The 15,027-nt window shown below is 48.7% G+C and overlaps 3 protein-coding genes across 3 annotated transcripts; 2 read left to right on the top strand and 1 right to left on the bottom strand.

Moving 5' to 3' along the window:
* Positions 1-665: 665 nt before the first annotated feature.
* KY384_001788 (uncharacterized protein) lies at positions 666-1,852 on the top strand (the record flags this gene model as incomplete). Its single annotated transcript, XM_044810315.1, has 3 exons — positions 666-700; positions 779-1,569; positions 1,614-1,852. 3 exons carry the CDS (start codon positions 666-668, stop codon positions 1,850-1,852), a joined length of 1,065 nt encoding a protein of 354 aa, XP_044672289.1.
* Positions 1,853-2,980: 1,128 nt separating this feature from the next.
* Positions 2,981-6,662, bottom strand: KY384_001787 (uncharacterized protein; the record flags this gene model as incomplete). The annotated part of the gene is made up of 6 exons (XM_044810314.1): positions 2,981-4,472; positions 4,676-4,789; positions 4,840-4,951; positions 5,004-5,585; positions 5,638-6,256; positions 6,387-6,662. 6 exons carry the CDS (start codon positions 6,660-6,662, stop codon positions 2,981-2,983), a joined length of 3,195 nt encoding a protein of 1,064 aa, XP_044672288.1.
* A 636-nt stretch (positions 6,663-7,298) lies between these two features.
* On the top strand, positions 7,299-10,159 carry KY384_001786 (uncharacterized protein; the record flags this gene model as incomplete). The annotated part of the gene is made up of 7 exons (XM_044810313.1): positions 7,299-7,537; positions 7,705-8,275; positions 8,333-8,424; positions 8,487-8,705; positions 8,854-9,035; positions 9,087-9,924; positions 9,970-10,159. The coding sequence occupies 7 exons, from the start codon at positions 7,299-7,301 to the stop codon at positions 10,157-10,159; spliced, it is 2,331 nt and encodes a 776-aa protein (XP_044672287.1).
* Between the last annotated feature and the right edge of the window lie 4,868 nt (positions 10,160-15,027).

Genomic DNA, 15,027 nt, shown 5'->3' with positions numbered 1-15,027 from the left:
TTGGTTACTGACATAAGCTCACACGTTGAAGCCTACTGGTGAGTCACTGTCAACTTTTGCATGAACCAAAGTACATTTTAGCCCTTGGATACTCCAGCTAGAGCGCGGTAGGGTCCTCTGTTCTAGGTCATGGCAGGCCAGGCGATCATCGAGACAGTGCGGTCAGCATGATTCATATATTACATAGCCTTTCAACCAATCCAATGTCTGATTTGGACTGACATAGCGACTTGATCCAAATGACTGAGGATTGGCCACGCGAAAATTTTATGACGGCAACGGAACCGATTCTGGTGCCAAGACCTCGTAATTTATCGGCCTTAAGAAACCACCATTTTAGCAGCGTGATTCTATACGACCTATATGTTCAGTGAACGCACCGCTGTAGTGTACAATAAGAGGTAGTTCGATGACGATTGCATGATAGCAATCTTAACACACGATGGTCATAGATCGCCGAAAAGCTCTTCTATTCGGCTCTGCCACTGCAATCCGACTCGTCCTCTTCTTCATCTTCCCTGACTTCGCGGACCTTCTGACAGGCCGTGTCGAGGTCTCCACGCCAGTCACGAGCTTCAAGAGATGTATGCAAATGTTCCATAAATCCTAGAGGACGACTGACAAAGGCTGTGAAGTACAGGAAGGTCTATTCCTCTATACTCATAATGTATCTCCATATGACGGGGGAGTCTTTCATCAGGTAAGTGCATTCGCAGTTTGAACTCCTTCGAATCGCTGACTTGGACGTGTAGGCGCCTCTTTTACTACCTCTTTTCAGTCTCATCCCACCTTCTCTATTCCAATCCTCAACGAAACTACTCTACATCGCACTTGACCTCCTCTGCGCCCACACTTTGATAGGAATTGCCGACTCAGGGCAACCCAGGTCCTCGAGACTATTCACATCCCCTCGAAAAGATACGAAGTGGGATGGAATGGAAATAGGAGCTGCATATCTCTTCAATCCCTTCACAATCGCGACCTGCATAGGGCGACCTACGAGTATCTTTACAAATTGTGCTATTCTCTTCGCTATTGCAAATGGCGTGTCCAATAAGCCAATCAGCTCGATGCTGGCATTGAGTCTGGCCTCATACTTCTCGATATATCCAATCCTAATCCTGCCACCTTTAATACTGTTGTGCTATGATCGACAAGCGGAAATCGAGAAAGCGACGTCCGCTATAAAATCTGCTTCTACAAATATCGGAGCATTCTTTGCCGGCGTTGCCTGGCTGCTCTACATCTCGAGCGTTTTGACAGGATCATGGAAGTTCATGACCTCGACTTACGGCGTGCAATTGCTGCTTCCGGACCTGACCCCTAACGTTGGCCTATGGTGGTACTTCTTCATTGAGATGTTCGACTCATTTCGAGAATTCTTCCTCGGTGTGTTCTGGCTACATCTGGGGGGCTACGTTGGCGGCCTGTGCATAAGACTACGGACGCAGCCTCTCTTCGTGATCACGACTATGCTGGGTTTAATTGCAGTATTCAAGCCGTATCCAAGTCTCTCAGATACATCTCTTTACTTCGCCATGCTACCGCTCTATCGACATGTCTTCCCACGTACGTCTCTCTCTCCCATTCAGACCAGTACTGATACTTCACAGTCATGCGTTACACCTTCTTCGCTATCTCTGCCCTCCTCTATGCTACACTTCTGGGTCCAGCCTTTTACCATCTCTGGATATACGCCGGTTCTGGTAATGCCAACTTCTTCTATGCCATCACCCTGGTCTGGAGTCTCGCTCTCGTCCTCATACTTGTCGACTCATTATTCGCTGTGCTGCGCGACGAATGGGAGGTCGAGCGGCCGGAGATGAAGGGTAAAGAAGTGCGGCAGATTTAGACACCATCAAATGATACCTTCATGTCCACGTCTGACCTCATCTAAATCATATTGACTTCCTTCGTATCCATTGATGTGTCATGACTTTTTTTCTTTCTCGGTCAATGATTTCGATAAAATGCAGTAATCATATTCCTTCCACCTCCCACCCCTCAGCCTCCTCGGACGCGGCGAATAATCATCCACCCCAAACCCCAACCTCTCATAAAACTTCCTCGCCCCCTCATTGCTCTTCAGCACTGTCAACATCACCTTCTCCATCCCTGCTCTCCTACCCACCTCCTCCACCACCTGCATCATTTGCCCGCCCAGCCCCTGCCCTCGCAGACTTCCCACAAGATGGATCTCATAGCAGTAGATCACCTCCTTCCCGTCTTCGTACGTGAGCATGAAGGAGATGAAACCTTCAATTTGCGCTTCTGCTGTTGCGTCTGTTTTTGCTCCCCCTTGAGGCTGCTCGACCTCCGTGAGACATAAGGGTCGATGGACGATAATGTAGCGTAGATCAGGCAACAACATCTCCCGCCTTTTCTTCGCCGCTGACCAGCCGAAACTCGAGCTCTCGTAGTCGGCGCGGCTGGTTTGTGAGATGAGGGAGAGGCATTGGTCGAGCGTTGCGGGGGAAAGGGTTTTGGCGGAGAAGAAGGATGTCGTGAGGTTCGAGGTGAGAGGGGAGGTTGTGCTGGGAATGGAGGTGGTTGAGGTAGTGGTTGGGTAGAGAGAAGGGTGAGGCAGGTGGATATTTTTGAGAGGAAGGGATGGGCAAAGATGCGTTTGGTAGGATTCTAGGGGGAGGGCGTTGAAGGTTTCGACTCTTTTGGAGGCTTTTGGTGGGTGGAGAGGGTGAGGAGAGTGAGGCGTCATTGGCGACGAAGGGAGGTAGAGAGAACTTGAGAGAAAGGAGGGCGGGAGAATGGATTTGAGTTATATGTACTTGTAGATGGGGCATGAGACGTGTAGTAACGCGCTGCGTAATTTATTTCACGTGATTGTATTTTACGGCTCTAATCTAACAACGTGGCCGAGGATTCTGTCTCCTTTATGCACGCAGAATCATTGTCGACTACACTTGTCGGCGAATGGAAGTCGTTCTTTTGGTTTTCTTTAGCGATGAATCACTGAAGAGGTTCAGCTCTCCCCCAGGGGCTTACTCCGATCACTTCCTATTGAGTCACCATAAACCCATAGGTTAAACCCTTCAACGGCTTCAGGGCGTGACAGACTGGTTCCAAGCGGAATGTGAGACCAGTCCACAGGCTCAGCATGCTGGTGTTCATTTGTCATCATGTCTCTCCGGTTGGAACCCTCTACATTCGTCGGCTGATCGCTAGAAGTAACGGCCTGATCTCTGCCATTCCAAGGTGTGGGCAGATTTCCGTCTGCCCCTGCCTGATACCAGAGAACTGCGCGCTCGATGATTGCGCTTGAATCATTGGCAGAGGATATCTTCTCTCGTCCGGCCGCTCCCTCGTCTACCAAGGGTTTGATGCATTGTCGGCCAGCTTCTGACTTGAAGTGAATACTCAGCGCATCTGCACGACCGAATCTTTTGCCACAACCCCAGGGGATACCCGTCGACAGCTGGCCCTTGCAGGCAAATCTCTTCTCGTCTGAATGTAACTCTTCGTGTCGTTTACAATCATGATCTCGTGCGAAACCCTTTTGACACATCCTGCAAACGAATGGGCGCTCGTTTGTGTGAGTCCGCAAATGCGATTTCAAGTTATACGCTCGAGTATATTTATTCGAGCAGAGATGGCAATCGAAACTTGTTGGTCGCTTCCTTGGTAATCTTTGGTGCACTCTTCGACTTTGCGGCTCTGTTGGCTTAACAACTTTAGGGGGAGCATCTTCCGGAAACTTTACTTCTCTTTCTTGGACTGGGACACCATGGTACTCAGAGACATGCTTCTCTAAGTCTTTGGCTGTCGTGAAGCCAATGATTTTGTAAAAGCATCCTTCTCTAACACAAATAAATGATCGCTCATGCTTGCTGATATGCTGCTCACGTTGTTCATAGGTCAAGAACCCTTGGTGAAAAAATTGGCAATTCATGCGTGGACACTTGAAGGATTTGGGTCCATTGTGTTGGTAAATCTGTTCTTTGTTGTCTGTTGGTGTCGAGGAGGACGAAATCAGCTGTTGGTGGACAGCACGAATCTGAGTCAGAGAGCCAGGTAAACGGAGGACGTCGTTATTTGATGGCTCTTTGGCACTTGGACGTAGCCAACTCTTGGCTACTGCTATAGCTTGGCAGATTGTGCCGTAGAATGGCTGGTCGCGCAACAACTTCATATGCTCGCTGAGCGTGTCCGAGATCACATACGTCTTGTCCGAACTTTGATAGTGCACATCGAGGAAGGCGCCAATGCACTCGGCCACCTCCAACAGTCGATCTGTTTTCTCTTCGTCAAAGTCGGACAGTGCCGCTTCAAGGTGAAGGACCCAAAAACAGATCGCATAGTCGGTAAACGCATAGGTTCCTTTCACGATTGCTTCCGCAATGTTGCTGTCACAATTGCTAGTCCAGAATTCTGGCATGCTCAAGTACACGCAGCATCGAATCGCTAGATCGAATTCTACATCGGAAATGATTATGTGGCTGTTTCGCACAAGATACCTGCACGACATCAGCGGTCGACCTCGAAGAATGGGAGCCAGATGCCTTGCCCTTTCGTCGTTCCATGGACTAGATTCACTGTTTGGTCCGTGCTTATTTCGACAAGTGACGCGCAGAGATCTTTACAATCCTCAACAAATTTCTTCTTGGACTGGACTGAACCAACTTCAAGGTCCAAGGCTACCGCGCCCTGAATCTCGTACCATTTCATTGGACGCTTTGCGCAAGCAAGCCAACCAAGAAGCTTTCGAATACTGTCGCATCTTTTTTGTGGTCGAATCTTAGGACTCAGAAGCCGCTCCATTATCCTGTCATAACTACATCGTCATTGAGACACCGTAACCTCATTGGTAATGTTCGAACTTACGCCGCGTCCAAACCCTCTGGCACCCTATCAGGACCAATTTCCTCCTCGAAATCCGCACGTGTCGTCTGCTCGCGGAGATTCCAAGTCACGAGTTTGGCGTAAAGGAACATTCCTATTGCACGCTAAGCCATGATGTAGTTAAGGGAAAACTACCAACCCCGTACCTTGAGCTCTCGCACTGACAATCCTGCGGACATTATGTGTTTCTTCACGCAGAGGTCCAAACTTTTTCTCAATTTGCGCGTGCCAATCCGCACAGAATGCCTCGATATCAGCTTTGTTATCAGCCGGCGTAATTTTGATTTGTGAGAGCATAGACAGGTCTTTCCGAGCAAATCCATCCTCCTGGCTAATAAACAGGCATCGGATTGAACCGAAATCAGCTTTCAAAAGATTCGATATCACACTCTGGAACCACGATGATAGCTCCTTGCGATCTTCTCGAGAATACTCGTCAAGCCCATCAAGAACAATGTAAGCGCTTTGACAACTCTTGAGAGCTACTTCAAGCAATTCCTTGGCTTTTGAAGTTGTCGAAAGAACAGCTTCACTGCTATTAGATGCCTCCTCGTAAAGATAATGGAGAACAGAACTCTGTTGCGTCAGTATCTGAGACATCAAAGATTTGGCAATCGTTAAAACCCCATGGCGTTGGGAATCACTATTTTTGCAATAGAAGCAGAGGGTCGTGGTGTCGGCCGATTTGCGCAATTCATCAACAATCAGGGACGCAAGCACAGTCTTTCCTACGTTCAATTAGCAATTTCCCAACAATGAATGGCAAGGTGTCTTCTTTACCAGCACCAGGCATACCATGAAGCCATAAAAGTGGATCGATACATTGATCATGGCTCTTCCAGCTCTGGAAACGATGGTTCTGAAGCAGCCATCTGCCCGTGTCTTGGAATCGTTCTTTGGCCGCATTCTCATGCCTAACACCAATGTCAATTGGACCCAGCCATTGCTCGACACGCGTTCTTTGACGGGTATCCTCTAATTCTTGTGTTTTCTCTAGATTTGACCGCATCTCTCTTCTAAACTCTTGACATTGCTGATACTCTTCTAGAGAAGCTTGCGTCTCTACAATGGCTTTGTGGCGCGTCAGAGTCTTCGCCAAAGATTGAATCCTACCAGTGAGCCCTCGTCCTGTGGCATGCCACAACGACTTCCACGCTGAGCCAGAATTAGCTTTCACTGCCAAGGCTATCGATGAGATGTAAATACTTCGCTGCTTGAAGAGCTTTACCGCCTCAAGATGAAAGTCAAGTATGTCTTCAAAAATGGCAGACAGCGCAGACTGCATGTATGAATTGTTTCCAAACAAAGCCTCATACTGAGCAAATTGAGGAAAGCTTTCGCCGATGGAGGAATAGCCTTCAAGCATGGTATTGAAAGCTTCGGAGAAGTTGGACGCAACCTTTTCGGATAAGTGAATGTTCCGAGACGAACACAAAGCGTCATCAGATATCTTACGAGCAAGAGAAACTTTACTGGACCCTGTTGGCAATTAGTAAGCGTCATCCTGGGGTGCGGTTGGAGGAGCATACCCAGATGAAAGCGACGATATCCGAAGTATTGGCAAACACATTGATCACTTGACTGTACTGCTCCATCGAATCCAAAAATGGCTGAAGCCGACGGAGATGTCTTTGGGTTTTGGAGGCAAGTTGCTTCTGTTGTATCGATCCAAGGGCATCCTGAAGGTTTGGGAGCGATGTTACCTGTATATCAACTAGCTCTCGTGACGTCAAGCCGGACTTGATCTTGAAGTGTTCGATAGCAGTCGAAAAGCTCGACGAGTTACGAAGTTGATCGTCAGCCATATGGTATCATGTGCCGCAAACCGCGTAGAATAGGAAGAGTGAAAACTACGGGTGTCAACAATAGGTGAACCAAGACTTGATTCCAGGCTTGTTTCACTTCAAACCGAGCTACTCTTGAGTGAACGCAGGTTGATAGAGCGACGTCTAAGGTTGATAGCGACGCTGAGGCACTAGAAATCGGCGCTTGGTCTCTAATCCGACATCAATCACAGCCACCAAGTCAGAGGTCTTATATGAGGAAGCTGCCCTCAATTGACAATTTGAGAAGGCCGTGTGCGAGTTCTTGGAAGCGCCGATTCTTTGCCTGTCGCCTTGTTTGGTAGTGCCCCGCAGTTGGGGGCGACGCTTTTCTCACCCTGCATAAGCGTCGTCCGCGGCCTGCAGTCCACTGTGGCTGTGAGAATTAGGCGGATCTTTGGGCACTTCGCATGACAAGTACGTACCGCGCAACCCCATAGACCACCAGCTTCCGAGGGTTGAGATTGGGATTATGATGCACTTCTTGGAAAAGGGTTTTACATAGTCATATCGCTCTCAATGGCGATGTCTATGCAATTTTTGCATCCTGTTCACTCCCGCAAAAGAGGCCCAGATGTAAATCACCATGAACATCAACATGACTACAACGCATCGCAAATGCCTAAAAGGCGTTTCTGTGCGGCTCCCCAGGACGATATTCCAAATTTCGAATGGTCAGCAGCGGAAGCAAATTCTATATTGACCGACTCTTCTCCCATGAACTTGGAGGATCGGGAAATCTTGCAGGCGAGTCGTGAAACTCAATGGGTACCAACGGGGATGCCTAATTCCGAAGACATGTGGCTAGAAGCTGGTATGTCAGCTAGAAGTGAAGATATACCCCTTGTATTGGACGCGTCACAGAGAGATGAACCATCCGCCCAGAGAACGCGCATTTGCTTTGGCATGGTCAGTCGTGAAGCAAGTAAATCATGCCGTCTCTCAGCTTACATGAGTAGCTGTGTGGCATTAAAATCCGTAGGCACAAAGATTCCACCCTACACACATCACAATTATCTGGCAGGTGCTGCTCGAAAAACGGCGTCGAGTTTGTGGTCTTGGCGCTTTCGTTCGAGGACTCACGCTGTTTGCTTTACTCGGACGGTACGGAGGTCGCTACGTTGAACACGCAATCATTCGACCAGTTGAGAGATATGCAGAAGTCGCGATCGCTGATGCTGGAAGGGCTATTGATGGTGCGGGACCTGACGAAACCGACCCAGGCGGACGCTATTCAACGTGGAGCAGTTACCGATATTGACATAAACATCTATGGATATCATGAAGTCTCCTCTGATGTGGCTAGCTCTCTCTCTCTTAGTGGCCTGTTCCTACAAGATCCTGATTATCTAGCCGAAGACATAGCGTACGAGAACCCACAGTGCTTGAAATTGCCAGCACATCACCAAGGCAATCGAACGGACTTCAGGGTGAACGATGTTCTCGCGGTCTCCCCTGCCCAAGACGAAAGATCGCAAAGCGCACAGGAAACTGTTGGTCTTGACTATGAAGTATTGTTGGATCGTTTTGCTCGACACGATTACCTTGAACAAGCCAAAGTTGATGGTCGTATTGCGACTGATCTTCTTCCGTTAGTATGGTTTATTAGCGCAGCAGCATTCTAGCTAACAGCAGGAAGGCACCAAAGGGAGGGACTCGCATTTCTCGTGCAAAGGGAAGCTCTTAAATCTCCTTCATCTCACACTTTATGGGAGCAACAGGATGGAAGCGATATTGATCCAACGTAAGTACAAGCTGCTTGCGACTTCTCCGACGTGAAGTTCTAATGGGATTCTTTCCCCTTAGGTACCAGCACGTCATCACCGGCGCGAAAAGCCGAGAGCCGCAGGACACGTGTGGTGGCATCCTTGCTGATGACATGGGGCTTGGGAAAACGTTGATGATGCTCTCAGCCATTGCAGGCTCACAGATCCAGGCATTTAATTATGCCAAATCGCTAACTTCCCCACCCGGTGCCAGTAGCGATCCAGTGATCGCCGCAAAGTCGACGCTGCTCGTTGTACCGTCTACTTGTAAGCAATGACTGGTACTACTCTCCTGCAGTAATTTATATAGTGACGCGGTGCAGTGCTCATAGAAAGTTGGACCGAAGAAATTCATAAGTCAGACCATTGGAACTCATTCCTTCTGTATAATACTGATGACTTTCAAGGCACACTATTCGCTATACTTTAAATTATCACAAATACCATGGTCACAGTCGGAATGTCGACCTCGTTGGACTCTTGAGTAACGACATCGTGTTAACGACTTATGGGACCGTTGCCGCGGAGTTCAAGCGTAAGAAGAGCCTCCTGCATCAAATCAAATGGTATAGAATCGTTCTTGATGAAGGTGAGTTGCTAGACGACCTCATCATTTACCACCCTCGCTGACAAGTGCCAGCACACATGATACGGAACGCATCGACGAATCAATTCCGCGCTGTGACTGCTCTTAGCGGCCAGATCCGTTGGTGCTTGAGTGGCACACCAATACAGAACTCCCTAGAGGACCTTGGCTCTCTCGTCACATTCTTGAGGGTTCCAATGCTTAGCGAAGCGGCGCAATTCAGGCGACACATTACTCGCCAAACTAACATCACTAAAAGCTGCCGTCAGCCAGACTTTGAAAGCTTACGACTACTGCTCGGTGCAGTCTGCCTCCGGCGTAATAAAGCACTTTTGCCTGTATCCCGATCCGAGGATCTAATTCATAAAATTCAATTCTCTTGGGAAGATCGAATAGCGTACGAACAATTAGGCCATGCCTGGAGGGACGCGCTTGACATGGCTGTCAGTGGTCACAAGTCAAAGCAGGCTCACCAGACGGTACTGGAAGCTTTACTCCGCATGCGAATCTACTGCAACAATGGTGACTACCTCGGGGATGGAAGCGCCGGCATATTGTCGGAACCAGATGAACTTGGAAGCATTCTCCAGCAACAAGGTGGGGAAGCCTGCCATCTTTGCTCATGTGATGTCAGCTCTTTTGGCCACATTGAGGACAGCAGCTCTGGTACTGTGACGGTCTGTGGCCATGCACTATGTGGTGACTGCTTTGAACGGTACGCGGAGCAATTGACTAAGGACCGGGTCTGCCCCGTTTGTGGCGTACAGCATGCTCTGCGAATCGCAACTACGAAAGTACAACCAAGCTATGAGCCTGATAATGCAGGAGGTTTCCCACCAAAGCTGCAGGCCTTGTGTGTAGACATTGAGCATCATATGAATGAGAGTAAAAGGTAGGAGACCGCCAATGTATTTAGTAACAAAACTAATGCCCACAGTATTGTGTTCTCATTCTGGAAAAAATCCCTTGATATAATCGGCATCATGCTCACAATGAAACATATCCCTCATCTTCGTGTGGACGGCGCTTTGCCATTCAGCCAGAGGAAACGTGTCTTACATGAATTTCAAGGAGCAGGGCAAGGTATGGTGTTACTTATGACTCTGGGAACAGGAGCGATTGGGTAAGTTTTCTTGGCAGTCACTGGTGTCGATGCGAGCTGAGTCGAAACCACTCAAGGCTCAATAATCTCTCTGTGGCCAATCGAATCCACATTCTTGAACCTCAATGGAATCCCTCGGTCGAGAGTCAAGCAATTGGCCGAGTCGTTCGGCTTGGACAAACGAGAGTCGTCCACGTCGTTCGGTACATTGTGAACGAGACTGTTGAGATAGTAAGTCTAGCACTCCGCTATATGTATTCTTCTTCGAAGCCAGCTAACATGAAACAGAACGTTCAGAATGGTCAACTACGGAAGCTGCAGCTCGCCAAAAGTGGATTTGGAGCGGGCAAACCGGAGCAAGTCAAAAGGCGAGCGCAGATGCTAAAGGTATACCGATCGTCTCTATACCGCAAGAATGAAGCTGAGTGCGCTCATCATAGGATCTCATTTGTCCAACCCGCCCCTCGGACCAAACGCCAACAATCAGGTAGTTGACCAAGATGAATATTGGGGCTGGCTCGTCGACGTTGGATGCTCAAGACTACACCTACTTCCTATCATGTCTACCGTGAAGGCATCAGCTTGCTCAATACTGATTATCAATCTTCAAGCTTACAACGCATCGAATTATTTGTACCGCAGCAAGCCAATAGGCCATTTTTGCCTCCTGTCTCGACACAGACGGAGGTTTGTTTGCTGGAATCGTTACTTTACATTGTGGAGACCGCCTCAAATCTAGACAACAATCAGGGAAATGGGGCTCTTGACTTGGCCTTCTACATTCAGTTAGTCCTCCAACGGCTTTCAAAAATTTGAGCTTTTTGGCCGCATCACGGACACAGCCTGAACAGCGCCCCGTTTTCTAGCAATACCAAAGGCGCTAACGATATTCCTGCAGCCAGAGAGGTCAGTGGTTTCGCTTACATGCACGATAACACCACCCGGGCCTTCTAATACCGGATAGGCCTAGTGCTTCAAACGTGTTCAATTTTTGTCCTGCAGTCGTGCTGGCTGTGCAAGCTGATATGTTCCGAAGACCGACTTTCTTGGCGCGCGCCCTCTTTGGGAGATATTTTACACTTGGACGCTTTCGTCACATACCTCACTTTAGCCTGCGCCCAATTTTGCTGTCAGATTCGAACGGCCGGGCTCGGGCCTTCGTCCGACAGCTGTCATTGGACCTAAAGCCTCCGACTAAGATCATTGCCACCCTTGCGACCTCATCCTGATGGTCTCAGAGGAGCTTGAGCAGAAGCTTACGGGTGAGTTTGATCGACGACACCAAGCCTATTTTGGTGCAAAGATTGAAGTATTCTTTAATTTTCGCTCTTGAATTGAGGATCTGCGGTATAAAACTGCACAGCCTAGTGGAGCCTTTACTGATATTGCGAGGCCTCCATCAGCTAAGAGGGATCTGCAGAGAGTCCTGCGTCCGGGTGGACCTTTTCATGATAGCGAATTTCAAGAGACTTGGCTTAAAAGGGTAAGGTAGAAAAGGACTCTCCAATTTTCAGTGCTTTATTTGCGCAGATCATTGAAGAATGCTAAGCCCAGTGGAGCATCTATTCTATTCGTCCAAACCTTGACATAAGCGCACAAACCTCCACACCATGATGTGGCGCGAAGCTCTCAGCATGGAACCACTCATCAGGTAGCTTTGATGCCATGGCTTGATGCAGTGGAGTCCTCTGAAGCTTATCAATATTCCGGTCAAGCACACCCCCTCAAAAGCCTGAGTGTCTTCTGTCTCAATGAACTTCAGCCTTCTCGATACGGAGAAGCTGGTGCACACCATCCAAGCATAGATCCGAGAATGAAGCTTTCTTGACTTGCTCAGAGGCCTCGTTCCAGTGCTTCTCCGCAATAGCATCCTAGCTGGCCTTGGACGACAGTGAGCAGGGCAAGATAAATCGAAGACGCAAGAACGGACGACCGTACGGCTAGTACACTCCCATCCAAGGACCCATGCATGAGGCCGTGGATGTAGCCCAAAGCCTATGGACTTTTCGACGCGGGAGAAGCCAAAGGAGTACGCCATGTCACGTCAAATCATTTGAAAGGCGCATACGGGCAGCTACGAAATTCCGCCTGAAAACGGTAAAGTCTCCAAGGCTTCTCAAATTTTGGGTCTCTCCGAACACAATTCCATTCCAAAGCAGCTAAGATAATTTCACAGCCTGAATTTTAGAGAAATCTGCGAGGCTGGCCTCTTGTACCTGCATTACATTACGAGATTAGAAAGTAGTGTCTCACTAAGAGGAGGGCCGAGGTCATGCTTTTCTATTGGAGCCTGAACCGCGAACAACTGCGTGTCTAGACCGAGGATTCGCGACTATCGCTTTACGAGACTAGCCTGGGCAAGCACTTCAATTTTCCCTATTCAATAGCTTAAGGCGGAATCAGGATTGCGCAGCCTGAATTCCCTGTTTTCCGCGTGTAAATCTATTCCAAGGGGGTAGTCTTCGACCTCTTGCATACCGAGACTACCTGGTCCAGTGGTCTCAGCGAACCACTGTACTCTGGCAAAACTCTGAAATTTCTGTATCATCAGAGACTCTTCGAGCGAGGGAGAAGAAGAAGACGAAGAAGAAGCAGCGGCGCAGGCGCATCACATCAAAAACTGGCATTCACTATAGTGGCTCACAGGAAGGTCAGACCCATGCCTGCTGCTGCAGGCTGTGACCGAGGGTTCAAAACACAGAAAGTCAACTACTCTACCTAGACTAAGAACAGTCAATGCATTGGACTCTTCCAACTTCTCGACCTCTTTTTTCGAGACGCAAACGGTACCTACTCAGCCTTCGCCAAGACCTACAATCAATTGGAAGACAGGTCAGCAAGCATGGGCCAATGAGAGACTAGGTAGGCTTTAGGAAATCGCACACTAGCTCTCACATCCCTTACACCATCGAGCTTACTATAAAGAGTTTAGTCCTGTGGTTCTGTTCAAATTCTCAGCGCACTTTAAAGGATTCGCTCTTTCACAGCCTTGTAGATCTCCGGCCGCAAACAGGGTTTCATTCGCTCGCTTGCTAGCTGCAGGTCACACATAGAAACGGGGCGTTCGCGCTAAGAAGCACAGGTCTGCTTGGTATTAAGGGAATCATTGAGCTTAGGCTACAGTGGTAAGTCCTGTTCGCCAAAACGCATGTGCGATGAGATCGTGAGCAGTCTAGGGAGCGATCCGAGGCCCACTTACATCGGAAATGGTTAAGCGTCGTAATATCATACAATATCTGGTCGGATTGTCTCTGGTCCGCCCATACACACCCCATTAAATTCTTGGGTACGTTTTTGGGGGCGATCTCTGCACAGCCCAGTGGAGAAACTTCTCACAGCAAACGAGGTCCGCTCGCTTAGTAGCTGCAGGTCCTCATAAAAGAAACGGGGCGCTCACGCTAAGCCTTCACGACAATTGGCAATACCTGAACTGGAATCGCTTCCTACAGCCTATTTTCAAACCACCTTAGCGCACTCATGCTTTTCACATCCTGCTCCAGAAGTATTGACTTAGCGTGTCGGGCTTTCTCAGGTCGCAGTTGTGTTAACGGCTGCCTGGTACTACTGCCCCAGCACGAACTGATATGCATGAATGTCGAGCCGCTGGTTGACTTTTACAATTTAGGAAAGGCGGGTCTCTACCCTCCATTTTCAGTCGATTCTCATAACGAAGACGCGTCCTCATTCGTTCTTCTTTGCACAGCCTGAATATATCTAGAGACTCATCACACCCGCCTACTTCCTTCTCAACACTCGAAAGGCAATCAACATGCTGGTCAATGATGATGAAGAAACTTAATCCTTCTTTCATGGCATGAACAAAACCGCATTCGATTCGAAAGCACAGAATTGTTGCCAAGGACACATCCTCTCGACAGGATCTGACGGATCAGGGAAAGCGTGCATAGACTCTTCAAATTTTCAGCCTCCAAATGCCCCACACTAAACAGCACATACACAGCCTGACGTTATATTTCCGACCAATCAATAGTCTTCTATTGTCTTGCAAATCACGCAGCTGTTACCCGCAAAGTGTGCTGAATTGCGTGTCTAAAGACACGCAGGCACGGGGAATACCATTCTTATGAAAGCTTGGGTCCTGAGACATGCATACAGGGTTCGCATGAGCGCACTTTGAGTGTACCCGGCTGTCTCTTTCTTCATTGCGCGAAATAAGATATGACCGAACATGGCATGGTCCACTCAAGCTCCTCCAATTTCGATCCTGTCGACCAGTTTCGCGTTCTGTATACGTACACAGCCCGACCGTCGCGCTTCCTCCAGTGAGAAGGCACAAAATCTCGGGTGCCTTGCAGAAGTGTCTCGGCTAATCCCTACTTGCCGATGAGTATCCGTGGGGGCTGATGTGGACGACTATGGCATAGTGCACTCAACGACCTTAAATTTTGGTCCCAATTTTTGAGAGTGCTAGGTGTTGTCTTGCACAGCCTACCACTGCGATTCCTTCCAGTGAGAACGCGCAAGACCCCGATGGCTTGCGGCAGTATGCATCGTCTAGGTGCGTGTTCTCGTTGACATCTGTACGGTAATGGAAATGACCCTGATTAGGATGAAAATGGCATAGTCAGCTTGAGTTCCTCAAATTTTTGGTCCTCGTTCTTGATAGCTCGGTGTCGGTCATGGTGCACAGCTTGGCCGTCTGTACTCTAATCATGGTGCACCGAGTTCCAATGGGTTGCCGAAGTATGCATTATCTATGCGTGGAATCTCGTTGATATCTGTGCGGAAATTGAAATGGCAGCGACCTGACGTTAACGAAAATGGCATAGTCGGCTCAGATTCCTCAGATTCTGGATCCCCTTGGTGCGGTGTAGCTGGTTCGATGCTTTGCACAGCCTGATCCTCGACGCTCAATCACAGAGCAAAGCGAAT

This window comes from Bacidia gigantensis (genome assembly GCF_019456465.1).
Source record: "Bacidia gigantensis strain McMullin 20006 chromosome Unknown contig_134, whole genome shotgun sequence".
Classification (NCBI taxonomy): domain Eukaryota; kingdom Fungi; phylum Ascomycota; class Lecanoromycetes; order Lecanorales; family Ramalinaceae; genus Bacidia; species Bacidia gigantensis.
The sequence above is the reverse complement of the archived record's forward strand: the minus strand, read 5'-3'. Positions and strand labels throughout refer to the sequence as shown.